Raw genomic sequence first — 25745 nt, forward strand, 5'->3', positions numbered from 1 at the left:
CGCATAAATTTTCCCTCATATCTAAAGAAAGGAAGTGAATTATGGGCTAGTTTCGTGGACCGGACAAGATTGGTTATTGTATTACGAATTGGTTAGGCTAAAATTGAAAAGGACGGGTTAAGATGAGATACTTGTTTAATGTTTGGTTTAAGAATCTAAGATACTTGTCAAATTTTCTTTAAAATGTTTTTCATATCCCAGCCTATCCAATTGACTTTGTTTACACTATACACTAGACAAGTATCTTAACTCATCCCTTCCAATCCTACCCTAACCAGTCTGAAATACAATAACCAATCATGTCCGATCCACCAAACGAGCCCTAAAGGAATGCATAACCAGGTGATATCTATCTTGTATTGATTGCACGAGGGATTTGAGTACAGTCACAGCTGTCATATCAGGGAATGTTGCGTTTCATAAATAGCATGAAAAACGAGTTCATTGTGCAAGCAGCATGCATTCGGCATTTTTCTCTTGACTGTTTTGCAGTCACTTACTGAGTTGTACTCATTTAATCAAATCCTCGAGAACCCTACCGATACGAAAATTCTCAATGGCTGAACAAATAATGTACTGGTTTCTAAGCATTCTGAACAAACAGTAATGTTGAAATAATACATACAATTGAATTTTATGAAAGACTATCCGAAAGAAAAATGACTCACCTCAACAGAAGCAAAACGGAGTACTGCTGCGGTTCCAGCAGCCTCTCGAATCAAATACATGCCTAAAATGAATCCCTAAGTTGCAAATTTAAGATGTTTGCGACGAGTAACCCTTCAACTTGAACAGAATCACCTGCACAAGTTGCAGCTTATGACGTACCAACCAACGGAGTGAAAAGGAACAAAACTTGCATTCAGGAGGAGAGGCATGATTCAAATGCATTATTGAAACCGCAATGATTAATAAGCTCCGACGGATTTGTTTATTTTTCGATGTCACAGATTCAGATAGAAGAGTACCACTGTACCGGTGTATGTATGTTCAACTGCAACGTCTTTTTAACTGGCTCCCTTCTGCTTGAGAGTAATCTTGTCGCCCAAACTGAGAGCAATTCCTTGGGTCTTGCTCCTTATCCGGATATAGCCACTAAGCTTTCCATCTGTTTGCTTTTCAATGCTAACATTCACCAAGGCGTCCTCTCCAAACACACTCTTCGCGTACAAGTTGGCAGCCAGGAATCCGCACTCACCATCCAGTGCCGATCTGAAATCAGACAGGATGTCAGAGACAAATACAAATGCTTCGTGAGAAAAACAAAACGATGTATACAAATACAAATACTTCAACAGCATTGAGATCTGAATTGGTTCATGCAAGCCAACACAACCAAACCCAAGCTTGATCACACATCTTATAGCCCAAGGAAATGAAAAAAAATCTAGATTTATGAAATCAAACGATTATTTATCTGCTATAAAGAACAGAAGCCGATTCATAGTTTAGATTGCCGATTATATCTGTCCTCATCATCTCTTATCTAAAACCAAATAATGCGAAAAGTCATCAGTCTAACAAGATTGATATAGCAAGCCCAACTAACTCCATTGAATATTCAGCCCCAGCACAATGCATTCGATAATGAACATGTTCCAACCATTACAGGAAATTTCAGAAACTTAGGGCCTGTTCAGTATTCTATTAAAAAACTTTGGTAATTTTCAAAATCAACTTGTAAATTTTTTTATTACTCAAACTTGTTTGGTATGGAATTTAAAACTATTATGAGATCTTAAAAATCAAAATTAAAATTAAAAATAAAAAAAAAATTTATGTTTTTATGAAATGGACTATCTTTTGGAGTCAGTCTTCAATCCAGTTTTTAAAAATGGGACTACCACGTACCAAACAAGTATTTGAGGTAAAAACTGAAAAACAGTTTTTGAGTTATAAAACTTGGACTCAAATAGAGTACCAAACAGGCCCTTAAATCCTTTTCCTATTTACAACATAACTTCAACTAAATAACATGGAAATCAACTTCAGCAATAAGCCTAGCATGAGCGGTTTAGCCTGGAAATCACAAATTCACAATTTTTTTTAATGGTTAACAGCTTGCAATAACACCAAACTAGGCATGATAGGGTGTGGACATTCTTCTCACTGAACCCTAATTGTAGTAAAAGGAATTCTAGCAGTGGAAAGGACGACTTACGGTGCAGTGAGGCACTTCATGTTAGTTGATTTCATGATATGGTCAAGAAATTCCTTCTCATGTTGAATTACAGTGTTGACAGCAACCTGAAACGGAACACAATGTCATCAAGATTTAACTCCATTTACTCTAAAGCAAAAACAAAAAAGGAAAATTAAGACCATTCACAGTTGCTCAACTAGATACTAATTTTGAATTAAAAGAAATGGAGCCTTTATGAAAAGGTAGAAGCAAGAAACTGAACTGAATACGGTGATCTGAAATACAAAGCAAATCCAAGATCTCAAGACAAGATGAACACACTGTATATGTCCATGACCAATACAAATTTAAGATCAACACGCAAGCCATACACAATACATTAAACAAGATATCACTAAATTAAAGTTTACTTTGGCTGGTTAATATATAAAAAACAAACAAGAGTAACAATGAGAGAAAAAAGGCAACAACGTCAACTTAACTTCGAATGAAAGAACACTTTTCCCTGCGTAATGAAAATTTCCATGAACTAGAAAGTTTCAACCACCACATCACTTCATATTTAGCTATAACATGTGTCACAGAACTTAAAGAGAGTAATTGCAGAAAACTTGATTCTTCCTTATCTTTTATCAGCATGTACATATATAATATCATAGGCACTGTACTACATTCAGTGTATGCTGCAGGATTCATGTACTTGTTATGTATTCACCTATTGGCCCACTAAGTACAGCATTTTTATATTCCCTAGTCGTTACATATCCAAGAATATGTGTGTCACTAGAAACTGAGGCTCTAAAACGATATAGTAGATGAGGGAATAAAAGATCCACCAATCTATACATGACCGATAAACAGATACAAAGAGATTGACTGAGTTCAAAAGGGGAGAAAAAGGCAAGTATGACAAGACAAATTCATCAAACCAGAACGGTGAATACAATTTAAGATTTGATAAAACAGTAACAGAAACATTGCTATGCCCCCAAAACTAGTGGTGATGGCAAAATTTATGCAAGCAACTTTATTATTGGTGTAGGAACGGTGACAGAAAGGAGTGCTGCATACCTTGTTCTCCCACTCAAACTCTGCCCACATGGTCCTAAAAGCTCCATCACTACAAACAGCAGGAGAGATGTAGTCCATTATGTCGATATGAATATCATTGAGGACGACAACTGTACGCTCATGCACATTCGAGGTCTCATAAACAATGTTTCCAAATATGACTCCAGTCTCAGTTGAGGACACCTTGATATTAGCCTTTATTTGCTTACTAGATTCAGGAGCTAGAGTATAATTCTGTGGCCGCTCAACAAGCTTAAGATCACCCATGGTTGCCAACTCTAAGCACAAGTTCTGTAAGGTCTCTTTGGTTCGATTAATAACTGTGACATCAAGGACAATATCATAATGATGGACAGTCACATATGCTTCGGCATACACTGGGTCGCTAAATCCAGTGAGTTGGATGATTCGGTTAAGCTTGTTTGCATCATCCCCATCTTTGACAAACTGTCCTGTAGCACGTTTTAAATCATCTTGAACCTCATCTTCCAGTTCCAGTTGGCTCATACCCTTCATTTCAGATGTAGAATGGAGAATTAATTTAAATATAATACCAATCCAATACGCACATATGTTTAAGTTTAACAAAATATCAAATTTAGCTATCACAAACCAATAAAATCCAAAAGATTCGAAATAAGACTAAAGGCTTGTTTTAAACTAACCCAGATCTGACTTAGGGAATAAACTCCAATGAAAACTTAAGCGTGCAAGCAAATTTCATACGAGACATAGAACTAAGACCATGATATATCCTTGTGAAAGATAGCAAGATAATCAGCATGTCACTCAAAAGGCATGAGCTCGGCAAGCAAAGAATGAGGAAACCACATCTCATATGATACATTTCGACATAAGCAATTGTATTCTATAATCACTGTCAACAATGGTACTTTTGTAATCATTGTAAACAATTGTAATTTCTATTAATTTATCTTATCTACGTGGCAAGGGTGACAAAGTCTCACAAATATGACACATTATCAATTTACAATTCCCCTGACAGTCACCTAATGACGGAACCATACTGTCAAAATTTCACGACGCAAGGGTGATAAAGTCTACAAATTGAAACCACAGGTATGAACATGCAACATCAGGGTACTAAACTAACATTAACCCTTAAAAAATGCCAAAACTAACAGATAAGCAACCATACAGTGTAGTGTACTAGTACATCACAAGTTATATAAATTGGTCAACATAAAAAATTGAAATGACAACAGTGAATGTCAGGTCCAGAAATTATTGTCAGACTTCACAGAATTTGCAGATACGGTTAGACATATATAACGGATAACAAATGCATAAGTTGTACCTTCCTGCTCTTTAAATGGTAAAAGTCAATAAGGTCGTCTGGTTGTGCACGAGAAATCTGAGCCTTTGCTTTTATCTCCTCTGTCTCCCTTAATTGTTTTTCTGAAAGCATGTCAACAAAACTTTGACGGCAAGATTTCAACCATATTTTTCTGATCTCATCACCAGTATTGCATAGCAATCTTATGCAGAGGACAATCCTATCATAAGAATCACTGTCAATTGGATGTGGAAGAACTGGAGATTGTCCTAATTGCAGCATAGAGACAACGATCAACAGTGCTTGTGAAGATGCTTTATTCACTTCAACTTTTGATGGCTGGACCTCTTCCAATCTCAGAACAAGCTTGGTCAGAGTGCATGCGACAACTGCCCCGAGGAAAAAGTCACCAGTGAGAAGCAGGGATCTCAAGTTCCCAGATGCCAAGGATCCTTGAACAAGGGTAGGGGGAGAGAAAGCAGCTTCAGATGCAGCACTCTGTGTGGCATAAGTTCCATCAGCAAGAATAGCTGGTCTTTTAGAAGACACGGTCATGGAGTTTACTTGCTGAACCTTTTTTGAAGAATCATTACTTTCTTCTTCTGAAACCGAGAAAAAGGGCAATTCCCCTAGGCACTGTTTAATTGTTGCAATTCCGCTCTCAACTTCAGAAAGTGACATGCAATATTCTCCAATAATCCAAAGGGCACAAGAACAAACCCGTGATGCTCGGATTTGGTAGAAAGTGTCCAATAGCCTTGTTATTATAGACACCCTTAGTTTAGGGTTGGTTTCTATTATCTCTCGGACAAAAATCACCACATCAACAGCAGAAGCAACGTTGCTGTCTCCCAAGAAATCCATCAACAGATGTACCACTGTGCTCGCAACTTCTGGGAACTTTATTGCACAAGAATGAATGGCTTGAATAAGCATCTGCCTGTATTCACCATTCTTTTCTAGCTCTCCATTCTGAGTCTTAACAACTTCCTTTTTCAAAGTAAGAACAACCTCATTGATGTTCTTGTGCGTAACCAAGTCGAGCACAATGTCTAGGGTCTTCCTCCTGATATCAAGATTTGGACTAGAAAGTGCCCTAAGCACGTCCATGAACATATCAGCCACAACTTCCCTATGAGAAGACTTTAGCTCAGTCAGCCGATCAAGAACAATAAGCTTCACATTGTTGTCACTCTGAGAAAGAAGCAGCTGACAGTAGGTATTGGCAGCAGCTCTAATAGCAGTAGGAGCATACGACAAGGAAACAAGTGTTCCAGCACACTCATATACAACTGCAGTTGAAGGCGCATTCAGCAAAGATATAATGATCTTAATGTACCTCCCCTTCTCCCCACGGTTTGTTCTACACACTTTTCTTATCAGCTCTAACACAATCATTTGCAACAATTCACCCCATTCAGACACCCTATCAACATTGGTCAAAAGGTAATTAATTGCACGTTCCTGGGCACAAGTAAAGAGCATGAGAAACGCATTCCGCTTAGCAGATTGATCCTGCTCTGTAGAAAGAATCTTCTCAATCATTTCAGGTGCATCAACCAAGAGTTGCTCCCCGTTTGGTAGCTTATATATGGACATCACAGCTAATATAGCATTTCTTCTAATATAAGGATGCCGATGCTCCAAATTTTGCAAAACAGAAGGGATTAATGGCTCAATTATTTCAGGCTCATTCAACCGGCAAAGAAACCTCAAAGTTACACCACGAATATACTCATTGGGGTGCTGTAGGTTGTTCCTCAAATTTTGGCATATTAAAATCATTTCAGGCAAGACTCTACCCTTTTGATCAGTTTTGTCGATTATCTCCAAATATAGGAGCAACAACTTCTGGACAGTGTGGTCCTCAGAAGGCAAAACATATCTTACGATTGTAATAAAAAGTTGAGGTAACGTTTCACCATTCAACAAAAGCATGATTGCCTTTTTCATTGCATCTATCTTTGCATCCACATCATTGCCCTCGAGAGATTCCTTGATTTCATTTGCAATTGCAGGTGTCCCCTTATCAAAGTGAACGAGCAGACTACAAGATTTCTCCATTTCTAATTTGCTTCCTGAAAAACAATGGTTTCCTATTAGTTTAAACCATCAATAGAATGACTTAAGCATGTGATAACCAATACATATACATACACACATGCATATATATATAGTGATAGTATACTTGGAATGATCGAGTCAAGTTTATATAATGGATACCAAGTCCTTAAAGCACTCACTCTAAACATTAAAACTTCAGGAATACCAAGTCCTTGAAGGAACACAACCTTTAACCTTAATATATCGAGTATATTATAAAGTCACTGGCACAAACATGAATTTCCAAGCCTTAACCAAGAGTCCCAGAGACCACACACTTTTAATCCAAACCAACCAAGAAAATGCAAACATCAAAGTTCCCATAACCATTAGGTGGTCAGATATCAGTTTACCTTCAGATTGGTGTTTGATTAATGAAAGCAAGCCAGTAGCTATCCAAACAGTCTAGTCAATCTGGATAACATAGATGGAGATCCGGAAGAAGTAGACTGTTTAAGGATACCTTCATAACCAATATCAGATGCATCGGTCTCAACTATCTTAAAAGAGTTGGGAGTTGGAATGCCATGACAAGACAAAGAGATGGGATTTGATCTGTTTGAAAATAGAGGTATGAATGGTAGACCATGCTGGAGGATTATCTTTAAGACGATCAAACAATGGTTTACACTGTTGACGAAGATGAGGATAAAATTCAGATACATAATTTAGTAATCCAAGGAATTTTTGAAGTTGAGTTTTATCAGTAATCTGATCTAGAAATTTATCAGCAAATTGGATGACTCTATCAATAGGCTGGATGGTAGATTGATGAATATTATATCCTAAAAATCTAAGGTTGGTCTGAAACAATTTGATTTTATATGCAGAAACAACTAATCAATTGGACTTAATTATCCTAGCACACAAATGCATATGTTTTCAATGCTCATCTATGGACTTTGAATAAATAAGAACATCATCGATATACATAATCGAAAAATTACTATATTGATTAAAAATCTCATTCATGATATTTTGAAATTCACTTGAAGCATTCTTAAGATCAAAAGGCATTACATTCCATTCATAATGTCCGAAATGAGTTACAAAAACTGTTTCGTATTTATCATTTTCATATATTTGAATTTGCCAAGCCTGATTTTATATCAAATTTTGAAAAAATGACTGCTTGAGAAAGTCTCTTTATTAAATTTCTTTTGTTGGGGATTGGATACCGAATCCATTCCAAAACTTCATTCAAAGGTTTATAGTTAATAACTAGTCTAGGAGTACCTCTTTCTAATTCTGCGTTCTTTTGAACATAAAATGCAGGGCATGACCATGGTGACTTACTTTTACAGATAATTCTTTTATTAAGAAGTTCTTGTATTTTTGTTTTGCAGAATTCTAAGACTTCTTAACTCATTTGGATAGGTCTAGCTTTAGTTAGGATTTTCGATTCATTAAACTCCTTTATATAAGGAAGTTTAACAATGTGTTGAGTACTATAATTAGCTTGTGCAGAGTTCCATACTCCTGAATGGAAACAAACAATTTGTTCAAGAGATCCGAAAGAAATTGTGCCTAAACTAGATTTAGAGCTAGTGCTGGCCATTGAATTAGATCTAAATAATCTACACATGAAATTCACAAATCAAGCAAACAAAATATAGAAAACTTATTTGATTCACCTTCCTCACGCATTCGCTAAATTCCTTCCCCTCTCATGGGACTTATTGTTTGGACAGCGCCTTACTGTTTCGTTGGAAATTCAAACAAATTTAGAGGACCGACAAATAAGATAGACTGTAAATCGAACAACTAATTATGAACCTGACTTGCAGATTATAAAGATGCTAATGCAATTACTAACCACTTGGCTCTGATACCAAATGGGGGTGGAAGCTTACCGTCTATTGACGATGATAGAAATTATGAGGACAGCACTCAAGACTACAGTCATTATGGGGATTAGGACAGCAGACCAAAAACTATAGATGCAAAAAAAGAATTGAATAAACAACTGATCAGTATTTACCTTAAATTTGAAATACTCAATGAATTGACTGGGATTAAGACATAAATGCCAATTAAAATCAGTAGTAATGAAAATATTCTTCATAATGAATTTAAATTAATGATGCAGATATATATTTGAAAATAATTTTATTTCAAATTGGAAACCAACTTATAATTTCGTCTACTGATGATTAATGGAAAAAACTGTAGTGCTCGCAGACATCCTTGATTGAAAATAAAGTACAAGTGTTTGATAATTTAATTGGGAATGAGATGGAGCTGAATAATAACTTCTGTTCTTAAGAGAATTCGTAGAAGTTTTAGCTATGTTTTAAACAAAGTCCGACCCTTTGATCTAAAAATGAATTCTCCTTTTGTAGGGAAAGGAGTCTCGATTATTGATGCGGGAATCCTGGATTGCATATGCTACATGTTGTTAAAGCTGACGAATGATGATACTTTTTAATGTGTATTCATGATGCTGCCTTCAAAATGATGGATGAATAGTAAAAGTAATTTTACTATTCATGAATAATGACTTGTCTACTGCTACTGCTGATGAATAGTGCTTTGTCTAAATGATTACTGCTACTGATTTGTGATAAAATCACATGGCTTCTACTATGCGATTTACAAGTGTAAAAACCCCAGAATGATTTCAAATTATTATATTTTCAAAATTCAAATTTCAATGGATCTTGAGAATCTGCCCACTTGACTGGTTGAGACAAAACGTCTGATGAGTTGGAACTTGTTTCTTCTTCTTCATTGTGCAGCAAAGCTGCTTCTGCCATAAGCTTGTCAGCCAATTCTTTGATATATGAGGATTTCTTTTTTTTTCTTCGAACTTGATTTGGATGATCTAGATGATTTAGGTTTTCTTTTGAAAGAAGATGAAAGACTAATGTCTGATAAAGATTGTATTTGTTCTGGAATTTTTGGCAACGCCTTTGTTGTTGGTGGAGATACCATCGGGACAGGTACAATGGGAAATTCTGATGAAACCAAGTTGATTTTTTAATAGTCAAATTTATCCCACCATTTGACCCATCTGGAATGGTAGACTTCACCTCTTTCGATCTCTTAATTCCATTTCATGATCTAGGGGATCTTGTATTTTGAAAATGTAATAATTTGAAATCATTTCGGGGTTTTTACCCTTGTAAATCGCACAGTAGAAGCCATGTGATTTTATCACAAATCAGCAGCAGCAGTCATTCAGACAAAGCACTATTCATCAGCAGTAGGACCAGACAAGTCACTATTCATGAATAGTAAAATTACTTTTACTATTCATCCATCATTTTAAAAGACAGTAGTGTGAATACACAGTAAAAAAGTATCATCATTCGCGAGCTTTAACAGTCTATAGCACATGCAATCCAAGATTTCTACAGCAATAATCTAGACTCCTTTTCCTACAAAAGGAGAATTCATTTTCTGAACAAAGGGTCGAACTTTGTTCAAACATAGCTGAGACTTCAACGAACTCTCTTAAGAACATAAGCCATTATTCAGCTCCATCCCATTTCTAGTAAAATTATCAAACACTTGTATTTTATTTTCAATCAAGGATGCCTGCGAGCATCACTGTTTTTCCCATTAATCATCAGTACACGAAATTGTAACTTGGTTCCCAATTTGAAATAAAATTATTTTCAAATATATATCTGCATCATTAATTTAAATTCATTATGAAGAATATTTTCATTACCACTGATTTTAATTGGCAATTATGTCTTTATCCCAGTAAATTCATTGAGTATCTCAAATTTAAGGTAAATACTGATCAGTCGTTTGTTCAATTCTTTCTTTGCATCTATAGTCTTTAATCTGATATCTGCTGTCCTAATCCCCATAATAAATGTAGTCTTGGCAAGTTAGGTTCATAATTAGTCTTTCAATTTACAGTCTATCTTATTTGTCGGTCCTCTAAATTTGTTTGAATTCCCAGCCAAACAGTAGGGCATGGTCCAAAAAATAAGTCCTAAGAGAGACATGAGCAGGGAAGGAATTTAGCGAATACGAGAGGAAGGTGAATCAAATAAGTTTTCTGTATTTTATTTGCTTGATTTGTGAATTTCATGAGTAGATTATTTAGATCTAATTCAATGGCCAGCACTAACTCTAGATCCAGTTTAGGCACAATACTAGATATTGTTAATGAAGAACAAAAACTTGATTTTCAAACTGATGAAAGTGTTGACTTTAGAGATTGGAACATCCCCAAGGTTTCAAGTAAAAATATTTACAAAAAAAAATGGTCAGTAGCCTCATTTAGAAGGGACTCCTTGTCCAATATGCTTGTCAAAAATTGGTATTCCTTCTTCATCTTTTTGTGAGATGTTTCTCCCACTAGGAATGAAGCATTTCTGTAAATCCAGTGATCAAAAGGCCGACAACTTGTGTTTGGCTGAGATTATGATTGATAATATAACTATTAGCAACCATAGAGATATGTTGAAGTTTGTTGAGAAGTTCTTGTTCTGACAAACCATCTATATTTCATTCATAGAGTTTATCAGAAGAGACTGAGAATTGGTTTTGAATATTTCTTTCCTCAAATTGGATATCTGGAGGTGTTGGCCTGGGATGTCAATTCTTGGTAAGAGACGTTGGGTTGACTCTTTTATTGGTAATCCTTTTTAATTCAAGATTTTGAAAAGCTTGTTCAACTTTTCGAATGGAATCTGAATCATCTGATTCAGAAGAGGATGAAGATACATCTGATTGAGAATGATATTTTAAGACATAACCTGTCTTTTCTTGTTTTAGTTTTGTTAACATTTGATCAATTTTTTGACTTGTGGAGAGTGTTTTTAAGGCTTGCCTTTGAAGAGGATTCTGGGAAATTAATTAGGGGTTTTTCCCTGGTTAACGACTTTGGTTGAGAAAGTTTGTCAATTTTAGTTTCAATTTTATCAAGTTGTTTACCAATGGTGTGGAGACTTTGATTGGTAAAATTGTTTTGTTCAATAACAGGTTTAACTCCTGCATCTTCCTTAAGAAGCTTAAAAGGAGTTGTTGGGATTTGCGTATTCGCAGTTGAAATAAGAATTGTTTCTTGTGAAGGATGATTAGAGGAGACAATAGTTTTGTCTTCTTAAGCCAATTTTCTTTGGTTATTACTTCTAATTTCTTTTCAGACTCGTAATACTTTTTAACATAATCGAAGAAAAATGCTTCAAATCTATGTATTTCCATAAAAAATTTCCATTTTTTATGAATTTCTAATTTTTCTTCATGAGTATATTTATTTCTGAAAACATTTCATCTTGGAATATTTTCTTCAGCTTCAATACCAGCATTGAGCTTTTTTCTATTTGGTTTAAAGGGTTTGTTTAAAACTAAAAGTTGATGATTAATCCGACCTGCGTCAAAATCAGATTCTGTAAGAGAAGTTTATTCTCCTTGATCTTGGGATTGGTATATTAGGTGTGTGACTTGGGAGGTCATTTTGACTGACTTTAACTTGATGTTAATTAAATCATTAATTAACTCTTGTTGGGTGACAGATGATCTGGAGTACTTGTTAGGGTACTTGTGATAAACTTGAGATTTTTTCTTTTTGTTGGAGGAAGCAATAGGAGGTAATCCGTATTGTTCACATAATGATCCTAGCTCATACTTGGCTATGGATTTGTCTTTGTTAACTTGTTTTGAAATCTTCATATCGATACACATTTTCAAGCATTCCTTCTGGATAATATTAATTATATTTCCATAAGTAAGGGTATGATATGGTATGATACCTTCTTCGTTAACTAAGACACTTCTGATTTCGTGTGCAAAAAGGTTTGTTAATCCATTTATGAATTTTTCTTTCCAAAAAGGTTGATTACTGTCTTCTCTGAGCATGACTCTAGATATGAACACATCTTTGTACCATCTAAAGTCGCTTAGAGTTGGACATCTCAGATTGCTGAGTTGATCATGGATCCTGGAAGTGACATTACTAGGTGTTCCTATGAAATGTTCTATAATTGTGAAAAGCAATGTATTGACTGCATCTGGGACTCCTTGTCCAATATGCTTAAATCTTTCTATCTTAAGAAGCTAAAGAAATTAGTTTCTTCTGATGAATCTGGCACTAGCCAACCTCAACCAACTCTAAAAATCTCTCTTAGCACAACCTTAGAAAGGTTCAATAAGACTAAGAAAAAAGTCACAATAAAAGATCTCCAACGTGAAGTTATTAAAATCAAAGACGAAATTAGGTTTCTAAAGTCCGAAAACCTAAAAATTCGTACACATCTCAGTAGAGTCGAAATATATATATATATATAAAATAACTGGGCTGTTTGTCAAGGTACATAAGGACAATGCCTTATACGGTTTACTGCGTAATCACATCTAAAATGTTTGAATTTGACTTACTTCCTAATAATACAAAATATTTAGCTCAACAACTGAACTCCATGCTTTAAGTGCAGAAAATGCAATCACCGAGTTTATCAATATGTCATTTAGATATACATACCACCCAACAACTCTGGCACTCTATGTATTTGTCTTCATAGAGAACCAGAAGGACTCATACAAAAGTTTATTATAGCGAACAAGCTCACTTTTCTACTTCATATACACCTGTTTCCATGTTAAGTACAATCAAAATTAAAAATCATGCCGTGCACAGACTCACAAAAACCCCTCTTCTGTCACGTATATTCTGGATCTTGCTGCCGCCATTCATGGACAGGATTACTAGACAGTCAATTTTAACTTGCGAGAAAACGGTAACCAAATACATTCGATCAACCAAATCTATACTTTGAAATGTGTGAAAAGAGAGAATCAATTTCCGAATTTGCTCGAAACAGAACAAATCAGATCTGAAATTCTAGCCTTTAACGGAATTGACTCGGGTGGATTTATCAAATGTACATTACTGATCTGCGTCTACATTTACGTCCAAGCCTCGGTTTCAACTTCTATAAGCAACAACAAGAATTCTCTTCAATTTCAAATCAAATTCTACCATTTCAGATCAACAACAACAAAATTTGAAGCGGAGAAAAAAAAAATCCTCAAATTATCGAATTTAGCTTCGGAATGAGAAAACAAGCAAGCACTAATCAATCAAAACACAAGTTTCAGCACTAATCAGTTGACGAGAGCAAAACTGAAATCAAACGAAAACCAGAAGCTCTATTCCATGTAAATCCGGCATCGTTATACGTCAAAGAGAATATATTCTCTCAATTTTCTCGGTAACCAAACAGAAAAGAATGATCAAGTTTTGAGATCTGGAGACTAGCAGAGAAAGAGAGAGAGAGAGAGAAACTGACCTTTCTTTCTAGTCCTGCGTCAAAATTTGAGCTGAGAAGATGCAGCAACGTAGAGAGTGCAGAGAGGAATCAGATCCAAAATGGTTGAATATTTATATCATATTTACAAAAACCAGTTTACAGGCTCATATAGCTGTTCGATCTGCGGGGCGCAGTTTTACCCTTTTACATTTTTACTTACCCTGCTCCTTTACACGGTGCTAATAGTTTCGTGGTGTCATTCGTCTTATTGATGTCTGCCACGTGTTTTGAAAAATAAATTATATCTTCGATAGACACTTGACACGTGTTAAATTGTCTGATAAAAATGTTACATGTGTTATATAGGTTAAATCATGATTATTAGTTGTTGTTTGGTTTTGAATAAGGAAGAGGATTCTCTCCATACCCATTTTGCTAGGATTTTCACATTTTAGTCATTTATCGTACATCGAGCGATCAGTTTTTTTCAGTTACTATTTGTGTTTAATTTTAAAATGAATAGCTAAGATGTGAGGATCCTTAGAATCCTCACAATTTGGATCCGAATGGAATCCAAATCCTTTGAATAAGACGTTTTATAAAACACCATAAGATAGTCAATGAGGATTGATTGAGTTAAATGATCATTCTTTGCTAGAGCAAGATCTAGATTCAAGTCTCACTATCGGCGATTTCTCTTGGTGGATCATCTTTAAAAACTAAAACAAGGCTAAGACCCTTGCAAATTCTCAAAGAAACTTGTAGTATGTGATGACCCTAGGATGGGGTAGCCTTCCCTCTCCCTAAACTTGATAACACGAAATCTATTCAAAACCCAAATGTGGAAATCATGAACTAAATATGCATTTTAATTAAAAAACACGTTGTTTGATTAAAATCAGGAGACATGAAAAATAAAATAAATAAAATGCACTTGCGATTGTGATACAAATATTTTTTAAACTCCCAAAATAAAATATGTAAGATCTGATACCACTATTGGGTTGTGTGCTACTTTAATATAGCATGGCAAGGTAACATAATCATATATAATTTAATTTACATTCATGGTTAGCAGAATGATTCCAGTTAATTTTATTAAATTGATCCACATGATCTAAGTTCATCGACGTGTTTGTGTTCATATAAAATAAGAACACATGCATAAACTTAAATTAAGTTTAGAATTTCAACCTTTCAGATTTATGAGGATGAAATCGTTGTTAAGGCTCCCACGTGTTAGCTCTCTACTATTATCCACTCAAATGAATTTCTGGTTGGTGAAGCAGGAAGATAACAAACTGCTAGGGCCTTTTCCTCCAGCAGGTGCAGCAAGGAGTACAGGGTGTGGTTTTTTGTTTTCCAATTTCCCTAAATTGGAAAACCTAATTCCATTATCTCCCAATTAATTATTTCACAATATGTAAAGACACTGGGTTTAAAGACCTTTTAGGCTTGAATAATTTTTGCTGATATGATATCTAGATGATGATAAACTGAATGAACGATTCCAATTATGATGTTCATGCGGTAAATGTTCGTTAGCAGTAAGTAGGTGGACAAGAAAGTCCCCTATAGAGGGACACAAGCGATATCCATGAATATTAAATAAATAATTTCTACAATGAAGACCATTTTAATTGTTGCACACAAACAAAAACACTTTTATGTAAAAATTTACCAAACACCTTAACACCTTTGTTTTTACTCAAAGCAATTTTAGAAACACAATTTACCAACACACCTAACTGTTTAATTTCACAGCTAATTATTCTTACAAGACAGCAAAATCAATTTTTTCAAAACCACAACAGTACCAAACTAATCCTTAACGTATTAGACTGAATTGTTCAACAATGTGTGTTAACTAATGCTTTTTGTAAAAAGCACTTCATGTTCTTTTCAAAACAAATTTTTTTTTTTCTCTACAACGCTTTCAGTCATTATAAAATGTGTTTTCAACAGTTAAACGCGGTTAGTAGAATATTGTCATGGCTGGCCTAACCCACAAACTCAAAATGCCAATTTTGGCAGATTCCCAGCCCGTACTTTTACAACAAGACAAAGATGACACGGAAAACTCAGCCAACAAGCTCATGTGTTCAGCTTTACTTCCACTCACCATTTCATCACTCATCGCACTCGCACAGCTTTCCTCCTCTCCCCCACCCAAATTTGGAGCTCAAAAAAAGCTCCATTTCTTCGCGGGGGCTGATACTCTTGATCTGCGCGCAACCTGTTTGATAAAATGGCGCAGTGGGCTTGTGTCTCGGCTGCTAACTTGAGCTGCCAAGCTACCATCGTAAACACTCAGAAGCAACGAAACAGTCCCCGATGCGATGCCTTTTCTTTCAAAGGCAGTGAATTTATGGCTCAGAGCTGGAGATTTTCAAGCCCACAAGCTGTTTATAGAAGGCCCAGGAATGGTGTTTGCCCTTTGAAGGTTTGTTTTCTGTAATTTTTTTGTGTTCTTGTTGCTAAATTGTTGAATTGTTAAAAGGGTGGTCAAGTTATTTGTGTGTGATTGTAATGGCACAGGTCGTTTGCGTTGATTATCCAAGACCAGACCTTGACAGTACTGCTAATTTCTTAGAAGCTGCGTACTTCTCTTCCACTTTCCGAGCTTCTCCTCGCCCAACCAAGCCGTTAAAAGTTGTGATTGCTGGTGCAGGTGATTAATTCAATCTGATTTTATATTTTTTGGAAAATCAATTCTTAAATTGCTTAGAACTGAATTGGGTTTTATTCTTCTGTTTATAATTTGTCTCACAGGAATCCTGTATGTATACGAAATATAGTATTTTCTCTTTTATTAAGGGATTAATATTTATTTTCTATGTGTTTTTGCAGGTTTGGCCGGTCTGGCAACTGCAAAATATTTGGCGGATGCGGGTCATCAACCTATACTACTAGAAGCCAGAGATGTTTTAGGCGGAAAGGTTTTTCAGCTTCTCTAACTTTATCCTTTTATGAAACCAGATTGCTGTTAGCTTGAAAATGTTATAACTTACATGTTTCATGGCTAATAATTTGGAATCTCTTATTAAAAAATTATCAAAGGAAACATAAGGAACAGAGACATAATCAATTTAGTAGTACTACAAGGGAAGTATTGTTTTACATGCTTAAGGAAATTTATTTACTTAGGATTGAAATAGGAATTGCTCAAAAATCATCCTCGGGTTTAGGTATTCATATCCCTTAGTATTTATTTACTTAGGATTAAATTAGGAATTGCTCAAAAATCATAAAAAAAAATTGACTAAGTGCAAAAGTAGAAGCTTCAGTCTTACGTTATGAATATGAAGCTTTATGTTTTCTTTGGTTATGATACAACTTGTATAATTGTGCTTTCTTGTCTTCGGACTTATGTCTTGTGCTTGTTGTTATCCCAAACCATTGCCCAATAGTTTAGTCAAGAAAGACAGAATGGATTTTCTTTTTAGCTTGTTTGAATGCTGAGTTTCAGTACCATTATTGATTAGGACATATTTTCTTATGATGAAGGATGGTGGGTTGGGAATTATAGAGTTGAGTGCTTTTGATCAGGCACTCTTATCTCTTGGTGGCGGTGTGTGTGTCGGGATGGGGGATTTGTTGTCTCACAGGTCCTAAATGTGTAAGGGTGCCCTGCTATTTATTTAGGTGTTAACAATAGCAGCCATTTAGATGGGTCATTGTCCAATTATTTCAACATTCTAACTCGATAAGTCTGAAATCTGATTATTTTGTTTTGTTTTTTTTTTTTGCTTATTTAAATCTCCATTTTTTCTACAGGTGGCAGCATGGAAAGATAGTGATGGGGACTGGTACGAAACAGGCCTCCATATATTCTGTGAGTTTAATTATTCTTTTTTACTTATACGAAAATGCTTTTTAAAACTTATAGAGAAGTCTTTTTCCAAATAGATTCTTCATGCTACATTTGGGTGGCTGGTATAGGAGAGGATGATAGAGTGTAACTGTGTAACAAATCTGGGAATGAGATTCCTAGTAGTTAGTAGCTTGCATTATTCTCCTTCCAGTGTTTGGTTCAAAGTTCAGAGTGTGCCAGGGTACATGGAGTTCACTATTTATGTTCTATATATAGAAAAGAAAATAAAATCCCTCTTTAGAAGTATTGAATGATGAGCAAATTACACTGTCAGGTAATTACGCTGGCAAGTGATTATCTTCTCTGAAAAGATAAAGTGAAAGTCAGATTGAGATGTTCACTAAACCAAGGAAAGAATTCGCCGTTGTATAAATTTATAATATTATATATCACTACAATATTTTAGCTAACAAGCAAACTGCGACAGAGGGGGGAATAAAACTAATTCTGGGTGGACATTTCTATATGTTAATGAAACAAAATGTTGAGGATTATATTTGATTTCTCTTGGTCACAAGGTGACTAAGAAATGTATGGTCACTCACCCTTGGATTTGATATGAAGGGTGGAAAATAAATGGATGTGCTTGTCTTTTAATCTCAACCCTTGATATCAAATTTAAGGGAATCCTTGGTCACCTGTTGACCAAGAGAACGGGACCCTATATTTGATAGGGTTTTAAAACAGTACTTACAAAATCAGAAAATTTAAGGTAGCTCCGTAGCTGTACCTAACGTCCGTAGGGGTTCAGACCCCAGGATTTCCAACATCTGTTTTCATTGTCATCTTCTGTCCAAGGTGAATGTACATTATTTACACATTGCTTAATGAAACTGGTTCTATTTCTTTGCTTTAGGAATGCTCTTAAAAGTAGACTACTGTCGTCTAGTGCTTTTACATAGACAGTTGCACTGTGGATTTAATTTCTTATGATATAATTCTTTTTGTTTGTGTTGGCAAGTTGGAGCATATCCAAATATTCAGAACCTGTTTGGAGAGCTTGGTATTAATGATCGATTGCAGTGGAAGGAACATTCTATGATATTTGCAATGCCAAACAAGCCAGGGGAGTTCAGTCGGTTTGATTTCCTAGAAGTTCTGCCAGCACCCATAAATGGTAAGATATTAGTCACCTCTTGAAGATTGAAAGTAGTTTGTTTACAAATGCAGAAAATTATTTCTGTTCCTGGGAAGGTACCTTGCTTTATACACGCATTACAAAAGATTTCATAGATGGAAGTATTGCAATACCTAGTCTATCCAATTGTCTGACTGTCCATATTTGATAACCAACGCTTGCACTGCCAACCCTTTGTTATTAACTGTGACCTAAAGACCAATGCTTGCACTATAGCTTCAGGGCACCCTGCAAATATTCATACAAATATGTCTTTACTCTCATTGTAAAAGACAATTTTAAAAGTTCAATTCAAAATTCTTGGAGACAACTGGTGCTTCATGATCTACATCTGTGTTCCATGTCACTGTCTATTGTTACTTTTTTTGAGCTTCTTGTTATTGCGGCTGGCAGGAATATGGGCCATATTGAAGAACAATGAGATGCTGACTTGGCCAGAGAAAATCAAGTTTGCAATTGGACTACTGCCAGCAATCCTTGGTGGGCAGGCTTATGTTGAAGCCCAAGATGGCTTGAGCGTAAAAGACTGGATGAGGAAACAGGTACTCTAAAATATTTGATCATGTTCTTTTTGCATGTTTTATTGAGCAAGTCACGTGTTTGTGATACATATTGTTAGGCTAGCTTGTGTGCCATGAACTCATCTCATAATGAGTTGAAAGTTAAAGAGTTAACAGAAGAGGATTGTGCTTAGACAAACCTGCTTCTTGGTCCTTCAGTTTCACAAAATTGAACTGTTCCAAGGTTTGTTGATCTCAGTACAGTATGCTGAGAATATTAATCTGGTCAACATTCCTGGTACTAGGACATAGACAATGAAACTATGAAAATGAGATCTGCTAAACTTGTAAATTATTAGTCTATGGACACTACTTTTTATGGCACATAGAAAACCTATTTGACACTAGTTTGGATGGGTGAAATTATGTAGGCACTAGTATCTGGTTGTCCATTTACAGCTTTTGTTTCATAATGGTCAAGATGTGAATGAGGCAGTGCTAGCCTCGTGAATGGGAGAAGAAGTAGGAGTTTTGAAAAACTTATCGAAATCTTGAAATAAACTAAGAAAATTGAACCGTTTTTCTCTTTGAACAAAAAATAGGCTTAAGCTTATACGTACTCATAATTAATTATAAATGAAATCCACAAATTACATGTCCAGTGAGAGAGCAAGAGATACTTATAGAAGTGAAAAAAATCTCAGAGATTTTGACACAATACTGTGCTTGTCTTAGTGATTTAACAACTTATGTTTAATTAATTGATTGGAAGAACTAGCTGCCAAAAAAATAGTATTTAATATGCATATTGGAACAGAATTTTGGTGCTCTGCAGGCCAGTTGAATATTTCTTATGATCTTGTATCATTGGTTGATTAGATTGAATTCTGTTATCTTGATGAAGATGGTTTATACAAGGAAAAACAACCAGTAACTTATGATTTATCCTTTTGTCACAGGGCATACCTGATCGAGTAACTACTGAGGTGTTTATAGCTATGTCAAAGGCCCTTAACTTTATTAACCCTGATGAACTTTCAATGCAATGCATATTGATTGCTTTGAACCGATTTCTTCAGGTATACTGAATTACCCGGACTTGAATTTTAGTAAAAATCTTGTTCCTTTTTCCTTCATATAATGTTGGTAAACTTGGTATGGAGGAAAATAAACCGGTTCATGATATAATGTTATGGCTTCATGTGCACCGTTAATGCAAATTTAGAATCGTGTCTTTTTCGTTTCCTTGTATATTACTCAGAGCTTAAGTCAGATCAGAAGCAACATATCCAGAGTAGCATTCCTTGCGGAACTTCAGTATTTAATTTTGGATTAGTTCTTTCTCTGTATGCACTATCGTACATAGATGATCAATAAAGTATAACTTAGTTGGACAAATTTTTGTTACAACCTAGCACTTGCTGACCGGTAGATTTGCACACATGAATAGGAGAAACACGGTTCCAAGATGGCTTTCTTGGATGGTAGTCCCCCTGAGAGACTCTGTGCTCCAATTGTTGATCATATCCAGTCATTGGGCGGTGAAGTCCGAACTAATTCCCGAATACAGAAAATTGATCTAAATAATGATGGAACTGTAAAGAGTTTTGTACTAAATAATGGGAGTGTGATTGAAGCTGATGCGTATGTGTTTGCCACTCCAGGTTTGGCACAGTTTTTATTATTTAAGATTGTATAATTTGGTCTTTAATTTATATTCAAGAAGTTTCCCTGAGATTGTTTGATTTTGTTTTAAACAGTTGATATCTTAAAGCTTCTATTGCCTGAAAACTGGAAAGAGATGCCATATTTCAAGAAATTGGAGAAACTAGTTGGAGTTCCAGTTATCAATGTTCACATATGGTAAGTGGAGACTAACTGAATTAAACAAGAACAAAAATAGTTCTCTCTCTCTTTCTCTCTTTCTCACACATACACACACTTGATTCCTTAATCTTGCATTATCAGAAAATAAACCTGGATGGTCTCTATTGTGAATTGATCCAATTTATGGTTTTCTTTCTTTAAACTGGGATTCTTCAATAAATGAGAGAATTTTTCAAATAGGTTCATTGCAATTTCTTTAAGTTAAATACAAGCCTTATCCCTAGAGATTGGCACTGCCATGGGTACTTTTTTTTAATCTCTTTGGGCTCTCACTTTAGTTCTCTTCACCAGTCATCATAAAAGGAAACCATACCTTTTAAGTTTCATTGCTTAGATGGCCCAAAAATGTGATTTCCAGGTGTAATGTTGAACCTACTATTAACTGTTACTTTACTCAATTTCTCTCTGTTTTTTCATTTCAGTCTGAAGTTTCTCTTTGTTGCACTGAAGTAAAATTTTAGTAATATGTTATAATCTTATGCTATGGATTTTCTTTAATTGCAGGTTCGATAGAAAGCTGAATAACACATATGATCACCTACTTTTTAGCAGGTCTTGCTCATACTTAGTTGTTTTGTTTAGCATAGATTTTACTCTAACTCTTACTTTCAGGGTGTATCTCATGGTTCTTTGATGCTTGTTGCTTTCAGCTTTACCTTCTGACTAGCCCTGTCATATTCAATTACTGATAGTATATGACACATATGTATACGTGTCTGTGTGTGTAGATGCTCAGACATGCCACACACGCCTAACCGTTAGAAAAAGTTTGTTCTCTTTTGGTGATAGAATTTATCATCTTTGAGTCCACAATGGAGGTATATTGTCAATAACAAAGTTGGGATGGTTTAGATAATATGCGTTGGTTTGGTCCCCAAATCTAAGGGTTGCACAAAATGCTAAGACATACCATTCAGGCCTAAACATTCAAAGTTATAAAAAGTTTGTTTATATAATATTGTCAGTAAAAAGAAATGCGAAAGTTACAGCCTGTTCGGTGTATGAGGTATTAAAACATGTGTGATGGATTCTTTTGGTTGCCTTTGACTTGTGAGAGTTGCCTTTTAACTATTTTGTTGTCCCAGTATGGTTTCTGACGTGTCTTTTTTCTCCTTAATGCAGAAGTCCTCTTTTAAGTGTGTATGCTGACATGTCCGTAACATGTAAGGTAACATCTGTTATTTATTACTTATTAGTAAGCAACAGTAGATATTTGTTGGTTTATCTTTCTAACTTCTAACTACCATTGATGTAATATTGTAACCATATATTTATTTTTTGAGGATATAACCATACCATATATTCCTAGTTTAGAAAAACTAAACAATTATTAAATTAATTCTTGATGTCAACATATTAACGTGTATTGTACCAGTTTTCCTTATCCAGGAAAAATCAGTTAATTAAACTTCAGTAAATTTATTTCCCGTATAAAGTATTAGCTCATTTCAAGTCCTTCTGTTTGTATTTGCATTTTAGTTTACTTTAGATTGGGGCATGATTCACTGTAAATCATGGCAGGAATATTACAATCCAAACCAATCTATGCTGGAGTTGGTTTTTGCACCGGCAGAAGAATGGATTTCATGTAGTGATTCAGAAATTATTGATGCTACACTCAATGAACTTGCAAAACTCTTTCCTGACGAAATAGCTGCAGATCAAAGCAAAGCAAAGATTTTGAAGTACCATGTTGTGAAAACACCAAGGTCTGTCTTTAAAGCCAAAAGTTTCAAATATTATCTGAAAAATCATGTCACAATACGCAATGAAAAATAAATGGCAGGGATTCTCTTTCGTACACATGAACTTGTTTGATTGAAATATTAACATATTGTCTAATAGTCACCTATCTAAATTGTCAATATAATATGGGAATTTCGAGCAACTAATTTTCATGCAAAATTTTAATAAAAAATTGGAAACTTCGTGGCAACAAAATTCCTTGGAAGACTTGGATTTTGATTTACTTGTAATTTTTGGCTTGGTATTTTGGATTCAGTGGTCCTACCTTTCCTAAGGGGTTCCATTGTCTATTCATAAGCGGTTGAGCCAAGAATTATGCTCTAGGAAGAGGGGGGGGGGGGGGGGGGGCATGGCCATACAACCACTGCCTGACGGCTTGGTTATGGATATTAGTGTTCTAACTGAATTATGACTTGTTGATGTCTCAGGTCTGTTTACAAGACTGTACCAGGTTGTGAACCTTGCCGTCCTTTGCAAAGATCTCCCCTAGAGGGTTTCTATTTAGCTGGTGATTACACAAAACAAAAGTATTTAGCTTCAATGGAAGGAGCGGTTCTATCGGGGAAACTTTGTGCTCAGGCGATTGTACAGGTAATTTCCATCACGATTTTGGAATTTATGTGGTATGATCAACATCTTTTGTTCATCTATTCCGGAATCTACTTAAAACTAATTTCTTACAAAAATGGTCGGTGGAAAAAACAGAAAGGTCCATTGTGCGTCACTTGTGCCTTCATTTTTTGGCAGCTTCACTTTACAAAAGTCTTCCTAATTTTATTTTTGATTATTAAGTGATGGAAGTATTTGGTAGTGACTTGAGTTTTCTGTGTTTATAATTACCATAACATAATTCTTGTGATGCTCAAAGAAAATCTCTTAAGCGGGCGAAATTCTGAGGAATGAGTTTAAACTGCTGTTTTCATGAATGTAAAGAGATGACAACGAGAGAGGCGATAGAGAAATAAAAGAGAATGCATAAAGCTGAAACCTTAAAAAAGAAAAAGAAAAAGAAGCTCTTTAGGTTTCTTTCTTTTAATTTCTGGAGTAACATTCTCCCCTCTCCTTCACATTTATGTTCTGTCTCCTCACTTTTTTCTCCTTTTCCTTCCAATCCTTTTAGCATTGAGTTTTATGTGCTTGGGGAATCATTTATATTTTCTGTTCTCTCCTCTGCTTGTATATAGTGTACCCTAAACCCTTGAACTTTCATGTATTAAATATGCAGGATTATGAATTGCTTGCTGCCCGGGGAAAAAAAACAAGGTTGCCTGAGGCAGCTGCTCGATGACGAGAATCTGAATGTCCCCTTAAGCAATTATACGAAAATAAACCTGTTCAGCCCCTTGGTACTGCATCGCTTCACAAATGACGTTATCTTTTGTTTACCGTGTGATATTATCGTGTAAATGTACAAAATATGATCCCTATGATTCAGCAAGGAGATCTGTTAACAAAGAAATCAATTCCGGAAAGAAATTAAGTGGAGACGATGTTTAATTGTTGTCGAAATGTTACTCTACAGTTTGTTCTTGCTAAAGCAACACAAAGAGCTCTAAGAGTTGTGATGTGGTCAGAAACTAGCAAATTCCATCAGATCATCCATTGCATTGCATCTTAATTTTTCCTCTGTTTTTTCTATTACATTTTTTAGGGGATTTTGTAAATTCTTTGCCTAAATGAAGTAATGCATGAGTTTCATTTGATCCATATCAATAGACAGAAACATCGAACGATTTTTTTTTGTCCAAACTACATTTAACCTTCTCAACTTCTCGTCTAATTTCAATATCATACGATGTTTTTCAAAATTTTCAATTTCATACGTCAGGCAAAAGACATAAAATTGTTACAATTTCAAAATTTCAAGGTTAATGTAAAAAAGTTGAAACCTGGCTCAATTTGAGGGGATCCGAAAATAGAAAATATAAATCTTTATAGTTACTTAGCATTGCGGTCTACTGGTATATTTTTCTTTACTATTTAGTGAGAGGTCTTATGTTCGATTCTCGCCAAAGATGAAGTTGAACTGCATTATTATGGCAAGCCTGTTGTAAGCCTTACACTACGTTTGAATGAGAGAAATAAACTTGGAATTTGGATAAAAGTCAGAATTTATAAATTGACATGCACCAATTCCCTTGTTTGGATTCATAAACATATAAATTTAGAATTTCCGTTTGGAAAAAAAACTTGGAATTTGAGACCTTCAATTCCCAAGTTTAAATTCCATGTAAATAGGTGTTTTTTTTTCTTCCAATTTCTATGATTGAGAGTTTAAAAATAACAAATTCGGTATTCAATTCTATTGTTCTTTTAGGGTTAACCAAACAAGAAAATTCACAAATTCTAGAAAATAAAATCCCATCATTTTAAAATTCCTTAGTAGTCTTAAATTTCTTTATCCAAATATAGTGTTAGACTATACTATTGTTTGTTAAAAAAAAAATCTTTATATAAGAAAAACTCAGAAGAAATGATGACCGTTGGATGCAACAAAGGGCTGAGATTAGAAACAGAACCCCGTAAAGTGTAGTGAACTCGGCTTCTTCCCCAGAATCTTCACTGCCATTACAAAGCTTTCTCCTCCTCCTCCGCCTCCTCCTGCGGCCACAGTCCACCACCATAGCTTCTCTTCCTTCTCTAATTTGGTACTTCTGTTCTGCTCAAACAATCAGACCCAAAGAATCGACGTTTTTGTTGGTTTCGTTTGGAGTCACGAGTCTGGAGGATACAAGTGGAAGGAAATGCAGCAACAGAAATTGATTTGGGGATGGG

At 35.2% G+C, this 25745-nt stretch overlaps 2 protein-coding genes across 4 annotated transcripts; one reads left to right on the top strand and one right to left on the bottom strand.

Annotated features, from left to right (window-relative positions):
* Nucleotides 1-557: 557 nt before the first annotated feature.
* LOC137722623 (coatomer subunit beta-1) lies at nt 558-14063 on the bottom strand. 3 transcript variants are annotated; one of them, XM_068461669.2, is made up of 6 exons: nt 13865-14060; nt 4533-6589; nt 3215-3724; nt 2162-2247; nt 977-1212; nt 558-801 (listed from the first exon to the last, which is right to left on the bottom strand). In XM_068461669.2, exons 2-5 carry the CDS (start codon nt 6573-6575, stop codon nt 1008-1010), a joined length of 2844 nt encoding a protein of 947 aa, XP_068317770.2. In that variant the 5' UTR covers nt 6576-6589; nt 13865-14060; the 3' UTR covers nt 558-801; nt 977-1007. The 3 variants fall into 3 exon arrangements, with proteins under 3 accessions (XP_068317770.2, XP_068317769.2, XP_068317768.2); XM_068461668.2 differs by having other exon boundaries at nt 969-1212; XM_068461667.2 differs by having other exon boundaries at nt 558-1212; nt 13865-14063.
* A 1782-nt stretch (nt 14064-15845) lies between these two features.
* On the top strand, nt 15846-24479 carry PDS3 (phytoene desaturase 3). Its single transcript, XM_068461933.2, has 14 exons — nt 15846-16268; nt 16364-16496; nt 16676-16764; nt 17603-17660; nt 18661-18816; nt 19231-19379; nt 20297-20416; nt 20788-21001; nt 21098-21200; nt 21729-21776; nt 22347-22392; nt 22746-22933; nt 23399-23561; nt 24196-24479. The coding sequence occupies exons 1-14, from the start codon at nt 16074-16076 to the stop codon at nt 24256-24258; spliced, it is 1725 nt and encodes a 574-aa protein (XP_068318034.2). The 5' UTR covers nt 15846-16073; the 3' UTR covers nt 24259-24479.
* Nucleotides 24480-25745: the final 1266 nt, after the last annotated feature.

Source organism: Pyrus communis, chromosome 4, assembly GCF_041283825.1.
Source record: "Pyrus communis isolate YQ-2024b chromosome 4, ASM4128382v1, whole genome shotgun sequence".
Taxonomy (NCBI): domain Eukaryota; kingdom Viridiplantae; phylum Streptophyta; class Magnoliopsida; order Rosales; family Rosaceae; genus Pyrus; species Pyrus communis.